The 19,347-nt window shown below is 39.1% G+C and overlaps 1 protein-coding gene across 1 annotated transcript in view; it reads left to right on the plus strand.

The window, feature by feature from the left end:
• Positions 1 to 19,347, plus strand: part of CFAP61 (cilia and flagella associated protein 61) — a gene marked incomplete at its 3' end in the record, with an annotated part of 111,399 nt that overhangs the window by 13,463 nt on the left and 78,589 nt on the right. The window contains exons 7-13 of the mRNA XM_035898619.1: positions 266 to 398; positions 2,425 to 2,578; positions 7,987 to 8,078; positions 9,227 to 9,414; positions 13,064 to 13,103; positions 15,040 to 15,179; positions 18,754 to 18,880. Coding sequence (XP_035754512.1) covers positions 266 to 398; positions 2,425 to 2,578; positions 7,987 to 8,078; positions 9,227 to 9,414; positions 13,064 to 13,103; positions 15,040 to 15,179; positions 18,754 to 18,880 — 874 coding nt within the window. The remainder of the gene's footprint in view (positions 1 to 265; positions 399 to 2,424; positions 2,579 to 7,986; positions 8,079 to 9,226; positions 9,415 to 13,063; positions 13,104 to 15,039; positions 15,180 to 18,753; positions 18,881 to 19,347) is intronic.

Raw genomic sequence — 19,347 nt, forward strand, 5'->3', positions numbered from 1 at the left:
GGGAAAGATAAGCATCTCCGTTGGGCAATCCAGATCTTAGGTGGGTTGTGCTGGCATTTGTAAGTGGTTCTGTCCCTCCTCTGGTGCTGAGGCTCCCAGCTTAATGTGTGCTGGGGACGTGTCCTCACTGAATTTACTTATTTGTGGGTGGAGGCTTTGGATCAGATATTTGTAATGTTTGTCCATGTGCTAATGGAGTAGAACAGAAGTATCAGGGCCTATTAACGGCAGCACTTCAGGACATGATCTAATTTCTTTTTCGTAGGTTGGAAGATTATGATGATCTCATGCCAATCTGGACACGTCAGAGTGAGACTCTGAAAGAAACCTATAGCGAATATTTCCTTGCTGATCTCATAGAATGTCAAGACGAAGAAAATCAGGCTGTTGTTTGTGAGGTCAGTCTGCCACGAGCTGTGTTTTTTTCTACATCATAACATCAGTGGTGTCATATGTGAGTGACAGCTCACTCTGCAGCTGAGTGAGTAAAAAGAACAAGCTCGCTTTTGGAAGGTAGAATTCATGATCTGCATACACTTGCTTCCCTCCACCATGTACTTTGACTTTCCTTTCTCTAGGAGTGATATCTCCTGTTAAGTAATCAAAGCAGCAATTCCCAGTAATTGTGTAGATTCTTTTCAAATAATTGGAACAGACCATCTCGAAGAAACCATGTTGCCGTTTTAGACAAATGCATTATAGATGACCAGTTCTCATTCCCAGTGAAAATTAATATTGCATGTGAAAACTAGACTTTCACAGTTAAAAATGCTGTAGATTTTTTCCATCTCTTGGCTCAGGCAGTCAGATTTTTGCTGAATTGAAGACCAAAACCCAGGAATTAATTTAAATAAGAAAGAAAAAAAAAAACCTGCTGAAAATTCCCGTTAATATTTTCATGTGTTAGTAATTGTGCATGGTATTGTAAGCTGATAGGTAACATAACCTACTTAATTCCAGAAGTCTGCTTTCTGTTGCAAATTATTTTATAAAGCCTTAACATGTAATCACTACCATTGGAAGCCAAATGGGAAACAATAAACCATTAGTGTAATAGCACATTACAAACGGCTATCTTTATAAATAATACATTTCAATTGTACATTTATAGCTCAATATGATACCAGCAAAAGGTGTTTCAGACCCTCATAGTTTATACTTGCCGCTGCTGCTGCAGATTGGAAAGACACCTCCGTGCGAACCAAGATAGATGCCAATTTTCCCTGCAGAGAATGAAGCTGGCAACCTCTTTTTGCACATATGGTAGATGGATTGGTTAATCAGCCTCTGCTGAGCCTTGGGCCTAAAATTACATAGCAGCCAGAAAACTGCAGCGACCCAGCTTTTGTTCAGTTACGCAAACAAGGCAAACAAACAATCACTTGTTGTTTGAAGGGGGGGAAAAAAATTAAACTTTATATTTTTTATTTTTATTGGAGTGCTGATGGCCTGATAAAATAGCTATAAGAATCTAGCGGTTGAGTTTTCATTATGTTTATAAAGGAGGCTTTCTTTATGTGTATTAAGGAAAAAAAATGTTTTGGTTATGTGTGTATCACCAGAAAGTTGCATATAGTACTAAAAATTGAAGAGCTTCCTTCTTCCAGACTTGTCCTTAAAGCCAAAAAACCTCCAGCAAGCCAATTCTCATTTTTCAGAGCATGTTTCTTTCTGAAGACTGCAGCTTCCTGGAAACTTTCAGTAATAGTCAAACATACGGGGTAACTTGCCATTTCAGCATTGCAGGGGTCTTCTCATTTTCATACTTGTCAGGGAATTTTTTTTAAAGACTAGTTCTTAGATTATTTTTTTCAGAACTTGAAAATATTTAGCGCTTATAATTGCTGCAAATAATACATACCATATATGGTATTATATACTGTTTAAATACTATATAATTGCTTTCTTGAATTGATTGGTTTAATAGGAAAATACACTTTTCAGTTTGAGCAAAATTTTATTTACAAAGTGGTGTCTAGTAATTAGTCAGCCATTATGGCTAGCTAAATCCAGACTTTAGCTGTACTTTAAAGAAAAATTATAGCTTTTTGAAGCTATGTAGTTAAAAGGTATGGTTTTTTAAAAGGTATGGTTTTTTATTTACTGTAACAAGTGTTTTATTGAAACAATAGGTCATTATTTGGTCCATATATATAATCCTAATGCTCCTGCAAGTCATAGCTACGAAAGAATTACAGCATGTAATATAGAAGACCTAACACACGTATTACAAGGAGGGAAAAAAAAAAAAGGATCTTTAACTTTTGCTGAAATAGTTCCTTTGTACTTTTCTACTATGCACAGCCAGAGATGGAACGCTGTAACTTGCATGTTTCAACAATTTTTTTGTTCATTTTTTTGTGTCCTGATCTAAAATCACATGCTCAACTCTTACATATGCGTGATGTTTCTTTTTTATTTCAGGATGGTGACACTGCAGTAGGATTCATGAGCTTATGTTCTCAAGTAAATGTTTCCTTGTTTCAAGAGTGTTTTGACTTAGGGCCTTTCCATGGGCTCTGTAAACCACATCCTGAAGATATTCTCAACATGCCACAAAAGTCAAATATTCGAGAAGGTACCTATATTCTAAAATGGTAGATAGGTTCAAGGTGCATTTATTTGTAGCTTCTGAGTAGGTTTTGCTAAAAGGTTGGAAGAGGATGTAGGTTTCTAGCAAGAAAACACAAATTAATATATCTGATTTGGAGATAGTGTTTTTTAATTCAGGAGATAAATTGTTATAGCCCTGGTCTGTGATTCAGAAGCGATTGTTTGTGGGGAGCTGGTGTGGGTATCCCAGGTATGGGATAAACCCACGTTTCAAGTTTCGGAAAGCTAAAGCATCAAGCGTATTTTCTATCAGTTAGCTGCAGCTGTACTATTTAATTGAAGACTTGATTTTGAAATCTGGTTCTAATGTCTGTCAGTAGCGAAGCAGCTGGTTAACTGTGGCTATTAATTTGTCACGTTGACTTGGGTCGTCTCACTTCCTTGTGGTCCAGCTTCTGCTCTCTTTGCTTATTGTTTGCAGTCTTCTAGGTTGCAAGATTTTGGGAGATCGGGGACTCTCTCTTTATTCTGTTTTTATATTGGGCATGATACAACTACTCATCTGCAAGCCACCTTACTGCAAATGATAAAAACCAGTGACGTAAATGTGTCACCTGTTTGTAGAACAGAAGTGTCATGTAAATGATTTACAGTTGTCATCTTTATTTTTCAGTGTCAAAGGGCTTTTTGTGCAGAAGGGCAACATTTTGCCATCTACTAATTATCAGTAATAGAATTAAAACCCCCACCATTAGGTTGTTACGTATCTGCTTGTCTGCACACAAAGCAGCGGGCAAAAAAAGGCAGCTAGGGAGCTACACAGCAGTCACCAGCTGGCATCTCGGGGCTGACAGTCGTGGAACAGAAAAGGGAAAGAAAAAAAGACCTAGAGCTGCTCCTGTGGACTTCCCCTCCCCTGCAAAGAAGCATCTTGCAAATAAGAGGTTAAGGAAGCCAGCTGCCTCCACCTGTATCACTCTATGCTCCTGGAGCGTTATTTAAAAATAGGTGACAGACATATGTAGAAACATAAATGAGACGGAGGGAGGAAGCAAGATCACTCACGATCGTCTCTTCTGAGACCTGGTTGGAATGCAGTCCTGGGCAGGCTGCACAAGGTGACCCTGCCTGAGCAGCGGGCTTGCACAAGGTGGCCTCCAGTGGTCCCTTCCAACCATCACCGTTCTCTAACTGTTACCTGGTTGCGGTAAAAACCTTAGGGGCTGCCGTGTGCTTTCCTCGTCCAGGGGCTGCAAGCTGTAGGCCCGTGCTTTGTGGCAAATTCTGTGCTGCTGAGCCTTTTAACGAGCATGTGGTTATAGGTTGTAACAATACAGCTGTTACACGTTCTTTAACATTCAGGAAATCTATGAGACTTGTTCTAAATGCGAAAACTTAACATGAGCAACTGTTCTGTTCAGGTTCTTATGTGACTCTTGTCAATCTAACATCCGAGTGCTTTTCAGAAATTTCTTAAGCAGTCTCATGCACTCATCTCCTCTTTTTCCTCTCCATTTAAAAACTATGTTATTTTTGAGATTGTAATCCTGTGCATTCCCTTCAAGTAAGATTTTCAAAAGTAGTGGTGTCCCTCTATCGGGAGAGGCAAGGGCAGCGCTGAGGAAAGAGAGAGTTATTTGTAGACTTATTAATAGCTTGAGCGTGAATCACTGATGGTTTCAAAGATAGGCTCTTGAGAAGGAACTTCGGTATCATAGGCTAAGAGCCTGACGCCACTAATATTTAACAGTAAAATTAGAGTTAGCTCATGGCTATACACTGCTCAGGAGTATTAATTCCATTATCACTGAATAATAATTAAAATTATTGTTGTAGCTTTGCACATTTTATAATCTAAACAAAAAATTCTGACACTTTGAAGCGTTGGTTGTCCTGAAAGATTGTAAGTTGTTGTTTATACCTGCCCAGTGTGGCCAAAAAGAGAGAGATGAAACTAAGGGCTGTGGTGGTTGAATTTCAGAGAAAGGAAAAAGAAAGAGGGGAAAAAATCAGATATGTACTGTTATTACTCTTAATTTCTAATACTGGCTGAATAAAGCATTAGCTTGTCACAAGTTACAGAGGTTTGTTATGGCTTATTGACAATATACACTTTATATGATAGATATTTGATAAACAGCTTTTCTTTTCACTGCTTGTTAAACATTTGGCTTATGACCATAAATAAAAAGACCATATTTTTTAAGCGGTTTGAACAAAAGCCCTTTCCCTCTGAATGATTCAGGTTCCATTATTGCACAAGATGTGACTCAAAATTAATTTCAGTATTCATTCATGAAAACTTATGGGAAAAGCAGTAACGTTTTGGGGCTTTTTTTTTAATTAAGAAAAAAAAAGAAAAAACCCCACTGTTTTAATAAAGAAGTTTGCAATAAAAAAGCCCAGCCAACTCATAAGCACAGTTCCCCTCCTCTCTGACTTTTTCATTTTACTAAAAATGTAATTTGAAAAGGGAATTATCTTGGGTTTTGGGTTTGTTTGTTTGTTTTTTTTTTTTTTTTGAAATGTAGAGGCCATATAAGAGTTGCATCCCAGTAGTCCATTGTTAAGCCTTTCCAATATAATGGCCAGCCTATATCCTTGAATTTATTGTGCTGTCAGTCACATATAGTTTATATTTGATTATATTTCCTAACACATGCACAATTATATGAATGCTGTTTTAATGATTGCACCGTTTCTGCAGGCTACTGTGTGGGAAATTTGATGCGAAATTATCCCTTGATGTGAATGCTAGACACCTTGCATCGATAGAGGATATGGACTTTCTTTTAATGAATTCAAAGGCTGAGAATTTAAAATGCAAGCTGCATTCATTTGTAGAGTAATTTTATGTTCCCCCATTTAAAAAAAAACAAAATCAAAAAAAACCCCAAAACAGCAACAACATAAGGATATTTTTTCAAGCTCTTTAGCTTGTAAGTAGAGACCACAGGTTGATAATATTTTTCCTTTCAAAATGCAGTACTGAACAGTAGTGAAAGGGTATACAAAAATCTGTCTTTAATACAGTATTGATATGCCACTTACGTTTTGGGGTAATTACAGTAATTTGGTTGTTACTCTATATGGTGTCATGAATTAGTAGCTGGAAAACATTATAATGCAGTGGGAATGATTCAAGGGCTTTTCATCAGGCGTCATGGTGAACTGGCTTCTTGATCCTGCTGACTGTTACCTCTGCTAACGACCCAGCAATCACCGATTTATTTTAATTTTCTTTTTGTTCATGTTCCTTACTTCATTTAGTGCAACAATGTTTGTTCTTCCCAGTCACTTGTGTACAGCCTATATGTAAACAGTGATGCAGCCACATTTGACAGTTGTGGATGGTGGAGCCATTAAGAGATTTCCTTTCAGTATAAAGTCAGAAACAACATATCAATATTTGCATGACAACAAGAGACTTGTATTAATTAACTTCTGACACCTGCAAGGCTGTTCATAATGAGAAACGTAGCTGGGTTAATCAAGATGACATTTGATCATTTCTGTGAAGTCTCACATCTGTGATACCCTTGGAGAAACCGTGATTTCTAACCCCCGTGTTTCATCTTGCCCTGCACATTGCATCTGCATTCTCTTCTACTACCAGAGAAACAGATTTACAGATTTTCAGATAACAGATTTCTAAAAATACTTCTGGCTAAATTATTTTAAACCTTTTGAGTTGGAGGGATAGGGCTGTTGCATGGGTTTTTTTGCTTGTGTTTGTTTTTTTAAAGAGCTCATTAGTGTATGAAGAAATGCTTATGTTGGTGAATGTAGCTTAGATGGGTTTCCCAAGGTAAAGTTCACCGAGAGGAGTGAAGAACTCCGTTGTGGCAGGTTTTCTGAAGGTTTTTTTTCTTCCTACTGGAGCTCAGAAACTTTGAATTCCTTCTGTTACTGGAGCTTTCAAATGCAAGGGCGTCCTGGCCTGATGTGTTTTGTGCAGCAGCAACACCTACATCTCAAGAGTTTATTAGTTAAAACTTACTTTCAGGCTTTATTTTTAACTATAAAACCAAACTCAACATATCTGTAAAATTAGGGAGGTGACAAGGAATTGAAGATACATGTTCATGGGCTAAAATCACAGCAGCTGACACTTTGCTTTAGTAATTTTGGTGGTTGTTTGGGGTAATATGTAGTGTTCACTAGTATTTCAATGTTTCTTTTCCAAGTCAATTATTAAAATAATTTTGGTCGTTAACATTAACTTTAAATGTGACGTTTAGGATGCATTATCAGATTATTTCTTGTTCCAAATACCCTCGTCTTCCATTGACTTTAAAAAAAATAATCCATCACTCTGCAGGTTTAGGAACTGCTTTCCCCGAAGTGTGTACCGTCCACTGGCATGGCAATTGCCTGCTGTCGAGCAAGCGTCATGGTGTTAGAAAAGTTCATCATCAGTTCTGGCCTGCTCATGTAGAGCTGTTGTCTGGTGCTGTGTAAAACTGCCAAGATCTGTCTTAAGATAATGGTTAGGTAATTAAAATCAAACATAATGCATCATACATGTTCCAAACTGGCTTTGGACATTTTTATTGTGGTTTCCTAGTATTTTAAATGTCCACCCTGGATTTGGCCCTGGCCAAGGAGTTTTAATAGCAAAAAAAAAAAAAAAGTGTCTAGCGATATTGAAATGATCTCCCTAACATATAGATGCTTGCTTTAATTGGCTTAAGCACTTGACCAGGGATGCTGTGTGTGTGTATATATATATGCTGTGTGTGTATATGTATATAAAAGTGTGTATATATATAGCATGGTATATGTATGTATCGTGGCAGTCAATGTTTAAATATTGATTCGTCAGATGGCTACAAATAATTTCATCCTACCACCTTAGTTATCTGTTTGCCCACAAAAATGTTATTACTCTGGTTGGAATAAACTAGACTGTTAGGTTTAGCAACTGAGAAGGGAATTTAAAGCCTTTTCTTGTCCCTGCCTGTGCCCATAAGTAAGGGTCCTGGCTTGATTAGGATTTACTCTGAATTTCAGTTCTGTTAAGAGAACTCATTTAAGAATCAAGAGCCTTTGCTTATGATCATCAGAAAACAAGTTAGCAACAGGCTCAGGGTTTGAGATACCAGTCAATACACTAATGACTCATATTTTTCTCTTCAGAGAGGGTAGACTTTTATTACATATAACACAGGAGTTAGGCATTGCTTCCAAACCGTGTCGTGTTCAGTTCTTAATCTATAACTGATTCTATGGTTTTTGCCTTGAGATCAAATAGTCTAATGAAGTTCTATCCAAGTAACTATAGGAGGGTCTATTTTAACTGTGGTTGTTAAAAATAAAGAAAATAAACCTTCCAATAGAGGTGGTCTGGCACACACTTTAGTTATTGCTGTGATTCTGAGGGTTAAGCTCGCATTTTTAAGCCAGATATATCTATTCTCTTTTGTTACTCAGGTGTAGATAAAAGCAACCAAACAAGTCAAGAAGCGGAGTCTATTTCATCTCAAAAATTTGAACATATTCATGATCAGGATGCAGCTGTGCAGGTAATACCACTGTACACAGCAATACTGCTAACTTTAAAAGCTAATTTGAAGCAAAGCTTACCAGGACAAGCAATGCTTATTATTTCCACTCCTGCACTGTCCTCTGCGTGGGCCCACACTTACATCTGCTGTTGTGCGTAGATCAGAAGCTGTTCTAGCTAGGATCTGGATGGAGGTGGTTATAGTTATTGATTGGATGAGTTTTCCCATCCAGTTCCATGTGAACAGCAGGACAGCATGGGGGTGGGTATAAAGTGGCACTGGGAGGAGACAAAAGCATGGGGGCCTGTTTGTGCAGGTCTGCTGCCAGGTAAAGGCATGTGGAAGCACAGCTTCGAGTGGGCTCCTCCACAGATGCAGAGGGAGCATTCCTGTAACAGACAGGGCAAGAGTTGTCTTACTGTGAAGATCTGCAAGTCCCAAGATTTTGACTCAACAGTGTTACTGAGCTTAAAAACCTGCTGCTGACGGAAAGCTACCAAAGCTGGAAAGCAGTAGTATAGCTTCAGTTTTCCCCTGTACTTTGTAGAAGTTAAAGGGCACATGTTCTATCTGTGCCTCTTCTGTTGACTGAAGCTTGACTGGGTAAAAGAGCATCACTGTGAAATGTCTTAGTGCGGCATAAATCAGCCGAGAATTTACCCTGAGAAACTTTGAACAGTTGCGTCTGTCTCTGGCCTGTCTCTCAGTACTGTGTCAAAGCCACTCTGGTTTTCTTTCCGTAATTGTTCATTTCCATTTCCACAATGTTCTCTGCATTGACCCCATTTTCTTTAACATAACGTGTTTTTAGCTTTCATGTATTTTCAATATGCATCTGAAAACAAAATTTTTACGTAGAAACATTTCTGAAAGATAAATATTTATTGCCTCACAAAGGGATTCTAATGGTAATAGTTTGTGAATGTATTGCTCCTCAGCAAGAATGTGTATAAAGGCCACTTTTATCTAGCATTTCAGAAACAGGGAGATACCACATTAAAAATACTTCCTTGAACTTCCGTATATGTCAAAATGTGACAAGTAGAAAGTCCATCCTTGAGTGTCTGCTTGGAATGCCGTAAGATAGGAATGATGCAAGACCTGTTAATTAAAAAGTGAAGGTACTTTCTGAAATGTTACAAGTGATCATTTGTCTGTTATTGCAGAAAGATGGAGCCACTACCATTTTCCATGCTGATCTGCCGTTAGATGATGTCAGAGGCAAAGATTTCAAAGTCTCAGCAACACCCCTCCTTGAGACTGAAGAAGAAGATGCTTTTCATCCAGTGTACAGAGGAGCTTCAAATGCTTTCTGTATCCGTCTGTTTTGTATTGATGAGGAGCATGAAACTAGGTAAGTATGGATGGATTGTTACTGCTTTCCTAATCTTAATAATGACTTTCAGTGTTAATTTTTAGGACAGCATATGCTGTAGTTAGGTTGGATTCTTTCTGACCTCTTTTTTCATTTTGCTTTTACCTTCGTTAATAAGCTACTGAAATTTTCAACCTCCAGCTGCAACTTCCCATCACTGGTAAGGACTGTGTGGACAAAAAGTTACGAATCTATTTTTATTGGAAAACTGCTAGTTGAAATTGTGGAAGAAGGCCACTTCTTCCTCTGAAGAAACATTAAGTCCAAAGCTGGCTAACTTTGAAAAGAGCTAGATGTTATGATCCTGGTCATTTCTGCCCATGGGGCAATAAAACTGTTTTTAGCTCTGCAGTTAAACGTTCTCATTTCTAAACACTCAGTCTCCCATCACCAGAGAATTGTTTCAGTTTTCTGGAATCCACTACAGTATGGGGAAGACAAAGGCTTTTTATCTTAAAATGATTGCTGCTGCTGACCTTGAACTCTTAGATCCTGGTGGAGCGGAATAGATCTATAAATGTGGTTGTTGTGGTTTAACCTGGCAGGCAGCTAAACCCGCACAGCCGTTCACTCGCTCTCGCCCTCCCCAGTGGCATGGGGGAGAGAATTGGGGGGGGGGAAAAAAAGAAAAAAGAAAAAAAAATTGAGAGTTGAGATAAAGACGGTTTAATAGGACAGAAAAGGAAGGGAAAATAATAATAATGATAAAAGAATATACAAACCCAGTGATGCACAGTGCAGTTGCTCACCACTTGCTGACCGATGCCCAGCCTGTCCCTAAGTAGTGGTTTCCCCCCAGCCAACTCCCCCCAGTTTCTATACTGAGCATGACATCATATGGTGTTGGAATAGCCCTTTGGCCAGTTGGGGTCAGCTGTCCTGGCTGTTCCCCCTCCCAGCTGAAAAGTCCTTGACAAGTGCAAGCACTACTTAGCAACTGCTGGAACATCAGTGTGTTATCAACATCATTCTTGTTCTCAGTCCAAAACACGGCACTATGCCAGCCAAAACGAGGACAGTGGTTTAGACTTTTTTTTCCCCCCAAATTTCTCTGCACCCTTGAAGAGAAAACCTACACTCAACTACATCAGCAAAAGCCTCTCCAGGAACACTGACCCCTTCTGATCATAAATGAACCTTGCTCTTGTTTGTAGATCCTAAAAAGAAAAATAAAACATGCAGTTGCTTACAAAAAGTAGACAGAAAGAGGCTGAGCACACCCAAGGTCTTCCGCACTTTAAAATACATGTCATTTCTAAAGACACGAGACATCAGTGGCAAGGACTTTATATATAATGAATTTGATAACTGTACTACCATTTGAAAAAACAACTTTGTACTTGTAGTCATTGGTGACTGACAGGGTCTGAACTTAGCTGGCTTAAAGGAAATTTAGGAATAAACCTGATTAAGAAGAAAAATCAGAACTCCTTGAAAACTAATTCTATTTATTAAGCCGTTTCTTGATTAAGGAGGGGGCCTACCCAAAGGGATTAAACACTTAATCTGCTACAAATGCAAATATCCTAAGTTACCAAAGCAAAGCAAACACGTAGCCTTCCTGGTACATATTTACTGAGTAATACAGCTCAAATTCATTAGGAAGAGAGAGAAATGCAGTGCTAGAAGTCTGTGGTGTACTTAGAAACACCAATCAACACGTATACAATAGAACAATAGTGCTGCGGAGAGTACTGTCCAGAATAATTTATGGACAATCTAGTCTAAAATAAAATTCAAGCAAGATGATTATTCCAGAACAAAATAACTTTATTTTTAAATAATACTGAGGTGAGGGACTTGCTCAGGAACAACTCCACTACACTGAAATAGCAGTTCAAAGCAGAGATTTGTAACTATGTCAAGAAATAACCTCTCTTTATAGAACTAGTTGAGTTCTCTGCTCATAGCATCCTGCTTAGGATAAGGATCTATTACTTTTTTGCCCTCATCTGACATTCTACCCTTCGTATGTACCATGGTTGTTTCTGTTCAAGATAGGTTCAGTGTTTATCGTTGAACGCTGCAGTCCTGTTTTTTCCCCGGAGATGTCTCTGGTACAGTTTGGATTCCAAGATGGGTGTCTGTGGAGAAGATAGCATTCCTTTCTGAAGAGTTCTCCTAAGATTAACACTCACAAAAGATCCTTTCCTCGGAGCTGAGGAATCTGTAGATCTTTGTTTTCAAATATGTTGCTTACATGCTTACTTGTCTACATTTGCTTGTTCTACCTGTTTGTAAAAGAAACATTAGAAAAGCAAATGTGTTTGAAAGGATGGCATGAGGTAATCCTGACTGTATCTCGGAATCTTGTCCTGAAGTTACTGCTGACCCTGCACAGCACGTGTCCAGAAATAGCAGTTTGGTTGAAGCGTAGGCACGATTGCATCTTAGTCCTCAAGGGAGGTTTGCTACTGGGGAATTTGTGTTACCCAGTAAAGTTGCTAAATGTTTCCATCGCTTAAATCCAGAGCTGTTACGTGCCTTGTTAGTGCATTGCAAGTGAAACGTGAAGGAACTAAATAGCTAGTTTATCTGCAGATATTTTATACCTTTTAAAGTCCCCTGAAAAATCTCTTAGCTCTGTTCTTGCGTTCCTTGCTGCCAAGGAGGTACTGAATACCAGAGAACGGAAAACTACACTGCAGCGGTGTTTTCCCTTCCCGCATTTAGCTATTCTATTCACTAGTCATAACTATGTGTTCTGCAGGTGAATATATAACACCCCAATGCAGATCTGGATTTGTAGCTTTTTTAAGTTTTCATTCAATCATAGATATTTTAACTAGAAATTATTTCTCTTTTCATTCAGTAATATTATTGGTGAAGTAATTAAAGGGAACTTAATTACAGGTTTGAAGGGAGGAGGGGTTTTATCAGTATTTGTACATAATATGTATCTGTATTGAATTTCTTCAAAAGACACATTTCGTACACTGGAAAAAATATTTTATAGAACTTCAGCGTAACTTTTTTTGATGGGTTTAGAGCTCTTTAATATCCTTACACATAGGAGAAACAGGAAGAATTTCTTAGATTTTTTTACGTCTTTTTAATGTCACATTCCACTGTCACCATGGAAAAGAGAGTGAAATTACTCTTGGCCAGTAGGTAAGAAATGGAAAGTAGTAAAGTGTTCAGAAAGTATTGATGTTCCTGTTAGTCTGTTACAGTACATTGGATAGGTCTTACCAAGTAGACAGTGACAGAACTCTTGGTACTGGATGAAAATACTGTGGAACATAGCAACAACTGTTTGTAACCTCAGTTAATATTTGCTGTATACTGATGCTGCTCTGACAGTCCACGGATGACTTCTGAAAAATGTTGGAGTCAACATGAAAGACTTTTTTTTTTTTTTTTTTTTTTCCTTTCCGTGAAGAGCCTAATGTTTTGATATTGTTTCAGACATTTGGGTTTATTCTTGTTAATAGTAATGCTTTAAGCTCTGAAGTCAACAACTGATGTGCAGCCTGCAACATGTGCAATTGATTGATGATGAACTAGCAGGACTGTCTGATCAGCGCTGTGAATAAATGTTCCTTGCACTTACATGGATGCAAATATCAAAATGTATAGGATCTGTCTGATCCGCACTTTATTTAACAACGTTTACTCTTGCTTGCAGATCGCTGGATTTTTTGCATTATGTTTTCAAGCTTTTTCCAGTATGTATAATCCAAGTTTTAAAGTTTGTATGGGGGGTGTTAGTTTGATGGGACGGTAGTGTGGTTCTCAGCCAGAGTGCTTAGATATGATGCCCAAGTCAGTGACTCACAGGAGTGTGGTGTGGCTGGTTACCCTGGGCTGAGTTACTTGGAGGAGTTTGACTTCTCTCCATGGCTGCTTTTTTGCCTTTATGTATTGCGTACTAAGTCCTTTGTTTATGTTCTGTAGGGGCTTTTCTGAGATGCAGAGTTAGAAAGCAAATGTTTCAAACTCCTTTAAAATCATCTATAGATTCAGACTGTACCTAAATTAAAAATAAAATCAGGGAAAATATGTTCAGGGGGGTGGAGTTAAAGCCTGGGAAACAGCAGGATTAAGGAAATCCATAGTACTTACCTATAGCCTAAACAGTGGCACTGAAGGGTTATGTTTAGGGCGAAGCTAATGTGTGGTGAATAAGGGTGTGAATTTACGGTGCAGTAGCTGTTTCACACTAACATCCTATGTGACCAATCTTTACCTGAGGTAACAAAGTCCACTGTCTGAGACATTCTTAATGCACGCTGCAGCACATTGTAAATTCACACTACAAGTTACTGCATGGGAGCATCCTGTCGAGACAGGTCCTCATGGCCAGAGATACAGACTTGGCCCCAAATAACAGCATGTTCAAAAATGCTGCTGACACCAGAGAAAGTTCCCAGAGAAAGTGAACACAGAAAACATTTCAAATCTGTAAGTAATTTATCTGTCCAACGATGCACCGGTCACTCCTTGAAACAAAATGTCACCAGGCATAGTAAGAAAAATTAATCACATAGTGTGCTTAAAGAGAAGGAAAGGAGTGAGATTCAAATAATGTCTTTCTACTGAAAAGATGCCATAGAATAATCAGCCAGAGCAAACCTATTAAACATCTTCCAGATTTGTGCCACTTGGGAGTCTCTCAGCACATACCATGCCTCATGAAGTGTCTTTCTGAATTGTCACAGTTCTCCAACACCCCTGTGTGCAGTGAGATTCTCTTAAAACATGTATTCAATAAAAAGGGATGGGAGAGGCTGTGGTGAAAGGGAGTGCTTGAACAGTTTGAATGGATAAAGTTATTTGTGGCATGCAGTTTTATCTCCAGAGGATTCTCTCTTTCATCTCAGACCATTCAAGGGGGATTCCTCTGCACCTCTGCAGCCTTGACAGCACTGGTCTCTGAACAGTTACACTGTCTGCCAATATAGTGTGTCTTTTATGCAGATGCACCCTGTAATGCTTGCACACCAGTAGTGCCAAATTCGGGACAAGATGGACACCACTGCACACACAGACTCGCATTCATCAGTCTACTCTTCATGCAGTGCAAAGTCAATCTATGCGTGCACACTGGCTGTTTGTTCAGGATTTTAGGACATGCTGCTCCAGCTGATGGTCTCACTTGGCTGCAAAGGTGCAAGAGATCCCAGACAGGCACACATTGTCCTAAAATTTCACTACAGAAGAATAGTAAGGTAGAAAAAAGGACCTTTTAAGGGAAAATGTTAGCCCTAAATGTGTGGGCACAGGGATAATGTTCCCACTAGGCAGCTGGACTAGGTGATCGTTGTAGGTCCCTTCCAGCTGAAATATTCTCTTCTGCTGAGGAAGAAAAGAGGGGGGGTTGGGAAAAAAAAGGACCGTTGAGGAATACCAGGATATTAACTAGTGAGTGTTTACTATGGGAGAGAGAAGCCCCATTTCTGTGTGCCAGCTTAATGTTGAGCTCATCAGTTCCTTTGTGCTGCCCAGGCATCAGGCCATCTAGGTAGAGCAATACTTGGAGTTATGTACATTGTAAACACCGCATTCAGTTTGTTTTCTTTCTGTCCCCTCTAGTCAGAAGCTTTTGTGTAAAGCTTACATTGACATCACGAAGAGCCTTTATTGTCTGCAAATCTTTTTCAGGACAAAGACTTCTGTGTCATCCTTGTGCCACATCATGTACCAGAGTTCCACCTGATCCAGAGTTTTGTTCGAGTTGTCCCTTTCTGTACATCCAAGCTTGATCATGAGCTTTATGTGTTCCACCGTGCGGGATTGCTCAAGTGAGTGATGTGCCTCGTGACAACAAATGATGTGCTCTGAGCTATTGATTGGGAATATACTTGCATCATCCAACCTAGCACCAGATGGGTATTACCTTGCTATCTCAGACCAGGCTGGTATTCTGCCCAGTACGGCACAACATCTTGCCAAAACGGTAGCTTGAGTCCCCAAAACAGTATGGCTGAATAGCACAGGACTGTGCCGGGAGCGATGAGGAGCAGAGCTAAATAACTTGGTCTTTAGCAGCATTACTGCAGCTGTCTTGCTTCCTGTTCTGGAGTGAATCCTAAGCCTACTCCTAGCCTACTGTATCTCCACACAGCGCTGTACTAGACAGTGTGGAAACAGCCTTTTCTTTTCAATGAAATAAAGTAGTTAGTGACATGGTTTTTAATGAAGCAAAAAATTATATAATTAAAAATGTAAAAGCAAGCAGTCTTCTGACTGCCAGCATTTATATGTAGTTTCCTTTAAGTAAAAACAAAAAGTGCGATGAGAAGATTAATTTAAAATTTGTATATATAGCACTAACTTAATGAAGCTGAACATTGGTACAGACAAGTGGCTGCTTCATGTTACCTCGCTGTGGTCCAAGGCCAATAGAGAAACGTGGTGCAGAGTTTGGCCCTTTGGGCTTAGGTCAGGTTGTGTAATGTTGGTACTTGAAAGCCTGGTGCAGATTTAATTCTTGGAAACGTGGTATAGCTCTCGTAAGAGAAATTTCTGCAATGTGCAGAGCATAGCAGTAACATAATTGTTGAGTATCTATTTTATATAATTTCTCTCATTTTTTGTGTTGAATCATGTATTTCCTACCCTTTAATTTCTGTGATACTTTGAACGCTTCTGTAGTCTGAAATACTGGTGAATTGGTACACAAACCCTCTCTTGCTATGACTTCTGTTACATGGTATGAGTTTTCCAGTGCTTTGTTTGTATGACAAGCCTATACTGGCCCAAATAGCAAGGTTCAACTGTGGCACAGTTAGAGATTTTTTTTTTTTTTTTTTTTTTTTTTCTGTCTTAATGTAGCTAAATACTGTGTGGTTTCAGAGAAATACTTATGCTTTAATTGCGTACTTAATCACCTTTGATGGTATACAAATAGCTCATGCAGGAACTGGCCAGCTACTCTTGGACTCGTGCAGAAGCTTTTTACCGTGGGATGAAATGGGGCTTCTGTGTACTGTATAAGAATCCAGCTGGCTGGGGAGAAAGCCACTGGAGTAATTCCTGTTAATCTCAGTCACAGCTGTTCAGTAATCCACCAGCAGGATTGGTAGTCATACATCCTCTTGCAATTTTGGTCAGAGTTAAACTTGTTATCAGGGTTTTTTAAAAAACCCCTTACAGTTCTGATTAAATTGTGCATATTCCAAATGATACCAGCCCTTTCATGAAAACAGAATAGGGTTGTTAGTAGCATTTTCCAGGCCTCCCCCCTGCCCGCAACTGTGCAGGAAAGTAAGAAAAAATGGCCTTTCATTGAGGTTCAGGATCAGAAAAGCTACGGAAGAAACCAGGTGAAGCTTTTGGAAAGTTTCTGAAGAACAAAAACTCGGTGCACAACAGCAGATACTCTCTTAGATAAAACCGAAATACGCAAAAGTAAAAGATCAATATATTGTTCTTGCACGAAGGGCTTTCGAAAGGCATGCGAGTGAAAGGGAAGTCGCAGAAAATGGATTAAAAGAAAAACGGGTAAGAAGATGGGAATATGAAGACATGAAAGGGCAAAATCAGAAGAGGCAGAGGCACAAAATGAGATACTGATTAGTAAAGGTTGTAAAAGGAGTAAGAAAAAGTGTTAAGTACACAAAAAGCAAGAGTGCCGCAAATGGAAGTATAGGTCTGCTACTTAACAGTGAAGGAGAAAAAATAACAGCTGACAAGGCATGGGCTGAAATGCTTAATGGATACTTTCCCTCAATTTTCACTAAGAAGCATAATAATAATGATAGCATCCTGGTCTCTGAGCAGTCAAAGGAATTGGGCATCTAGAATGAGTTAATTCATTACTGGAAGAGAAATGAGCACAGACCTTGGATACTCCTTCCTACTATTTCATACTTACAGTGGATCTGCTGGCTTTGTTTATTTTTTTTAAACTGTTTCAATTTTTTGCATGTTTTGTTTTTCCTCATATTAAAAATGTCGTTCATTATTGGTACAAGTGCCTTCTCTTGGACATGGGTGGAGAGAAAAACTGCTGTGCTGGGCTCAGTGGAGCGGCAGGAAGATAGCACGCCCATGGGTTGCAGCGGAACCATATTGCTGGTCTTGCTGACCATCATCTTCATCACTTGTTTGATCTTGTAATTAACTGTCTGTGGAAATGTGGAAACTAAGCTGATGCTCACTTATTTCAGGATTAGTTTGTAATTTAGTTATGAAATGTATGCTTTTGAGCACTCAGTCAAGTTGGAAATGATCCATGAGATTGAGCTGTGAAATTTCCCATCGTATATCAGTTATTGGTAGGTTTGGTTTCTTAAGGTACTGGTGCTATTCATTAAAACTACTTTCCACAAAATCAATCTCAATGTGACTGTGGCCTAGGGTGCAGAATAGCACGTACAAGTTTAAATTGAAAACAAGAACAACAGGAATGGAAATTACACTACGTGAACTGCAAGTTTTTTAACTGTAGATGAAAGAACGTAATTCTTGGAAATTAGTGTTGTAATCCTCGAACCGCACTCTGTAAGTTTTGTATGAGCCTTGTTTAGCCAGGAAGGGTTGATGCCTTTAACAGGCAACGTGAGAGAGTTCGTCAGCTGCTGTAGACTGCCGCTGTGAAGTCAATTTTTTTTCATAATTAGTGGGTGGGAAGATGTTTTATAATGGAGTGTGTAAACTAGGTAAGTGCCAGGATATTCCTGTCTGCAGCGAACACGCTGCTGGTTGTGTATGTTGCACAGACAGTTCTATAGAATGTCGCTGTTGTGCGATCACTAACTGGTGATCTTATGTTTATCAAAGGCATTTCATTCATCTAAGTTTATCCTTGTGTATTACTATTTGAAGAACCGAGGCCTAATGCAGATGTTAGTAATTTGTTCTTGTTGGAGAAACTGATGTTACTGCCTTTCTTTTGTACCATATCCAAGGATGATAGTTGGCTCTGTTTTACCTTTTCTCTCTCTCCTTTTTTCTTAATCTTTCTCTGTTTCTTTTCTTCTTTCCCATGTGTGTCAGTGTGCAGTTAGGGATTCTACTTTCACTTTAAAAGATTCTTTGCCTCCTTTCTCTGCTGGCTCTTGTTCACATGAGAATTAGGTGATATCTGTGGTCATAGCTAGGCTTTGCTCTGTGGGATTGGGCTGTAGGTGCATAAAGGAGCAGTTAAAGCAGCATTCTTGATTTGTCTGAAGTAAATGGGTGATCTTTTATGTAATTGTGCTGTAAGTTAATATATGCATTTGGAACAATAGTCATATAGCTATCAGTTTTGACTTCTGAAAGCCTGTCCAGTGCTTGTGGAAGGCACGTTGTCTTAAGCATGGGAACTGTCGTCTTTAATTTGTCACAGAATGAACTTTTACGGTCTTCTTTCCTCTTTTCTTTTTATAGGTCATTTAATGTAAGAAGGGCAACAACCAATGATCTACTTGGTGTCAAAATTCTCATTAACACCCTTAGCTTGAATGAAAGTATATTGAACGACTTAAAGATATTTACTCTGGCTCGCAGGGACCCAGTGAGTATGCATTGCAAATATACTTAGAGTGGATAAATACTGGTAAATACATCCAGAATTTATTGCATTACTCTAAACTAGTATACTATGTGCATATATAGTGTATAGGTACTTAAGTCAGTACCAACAGTCGGTATAGGCTGCATTCAGCCTGACTGGATGGTTGATCTAACCTATGGCATATACCAACTACCCTCCTCTTTGGACACTCCTCAAATGTAGGGACAGAAGCAGCTGGGTGCATTTTTTGGCCACCCATAGCCTGATTTGCACTCTTGCTTTTTCCTGCACGCACATCTGGTTGTGTGATGAACGTGAACTTGTGTTTTGTCACATGATGGGGGTGTCTTTCTCCCTCCCATAGTGTGGCCAGACATGTGCCCATCAGACAGTGGGGAACATCTGCGTTTTTATTGTGTGATGGAAAATGCTGCACAGACAAAAACCCAAGCTCTGTTATTACCAAT

The sequence above is a fragment of the Egretta garzetta genome, unplaced genomic scaffold, assembly GCF_000687185.1.
Source record: "Egretta garzetta isolate BGI_Z169 unplaced genomic scaffold, ASM68718v1 scaffold198, whole genome shotgun sequence".
Classification (NCBI taxonomy): domain Eukaryota; kingdom Metazoa; phylum Chordata; class Aves; order Pelecaniformes; family Ardeidae; genus Egretta; species Egretta garzetta.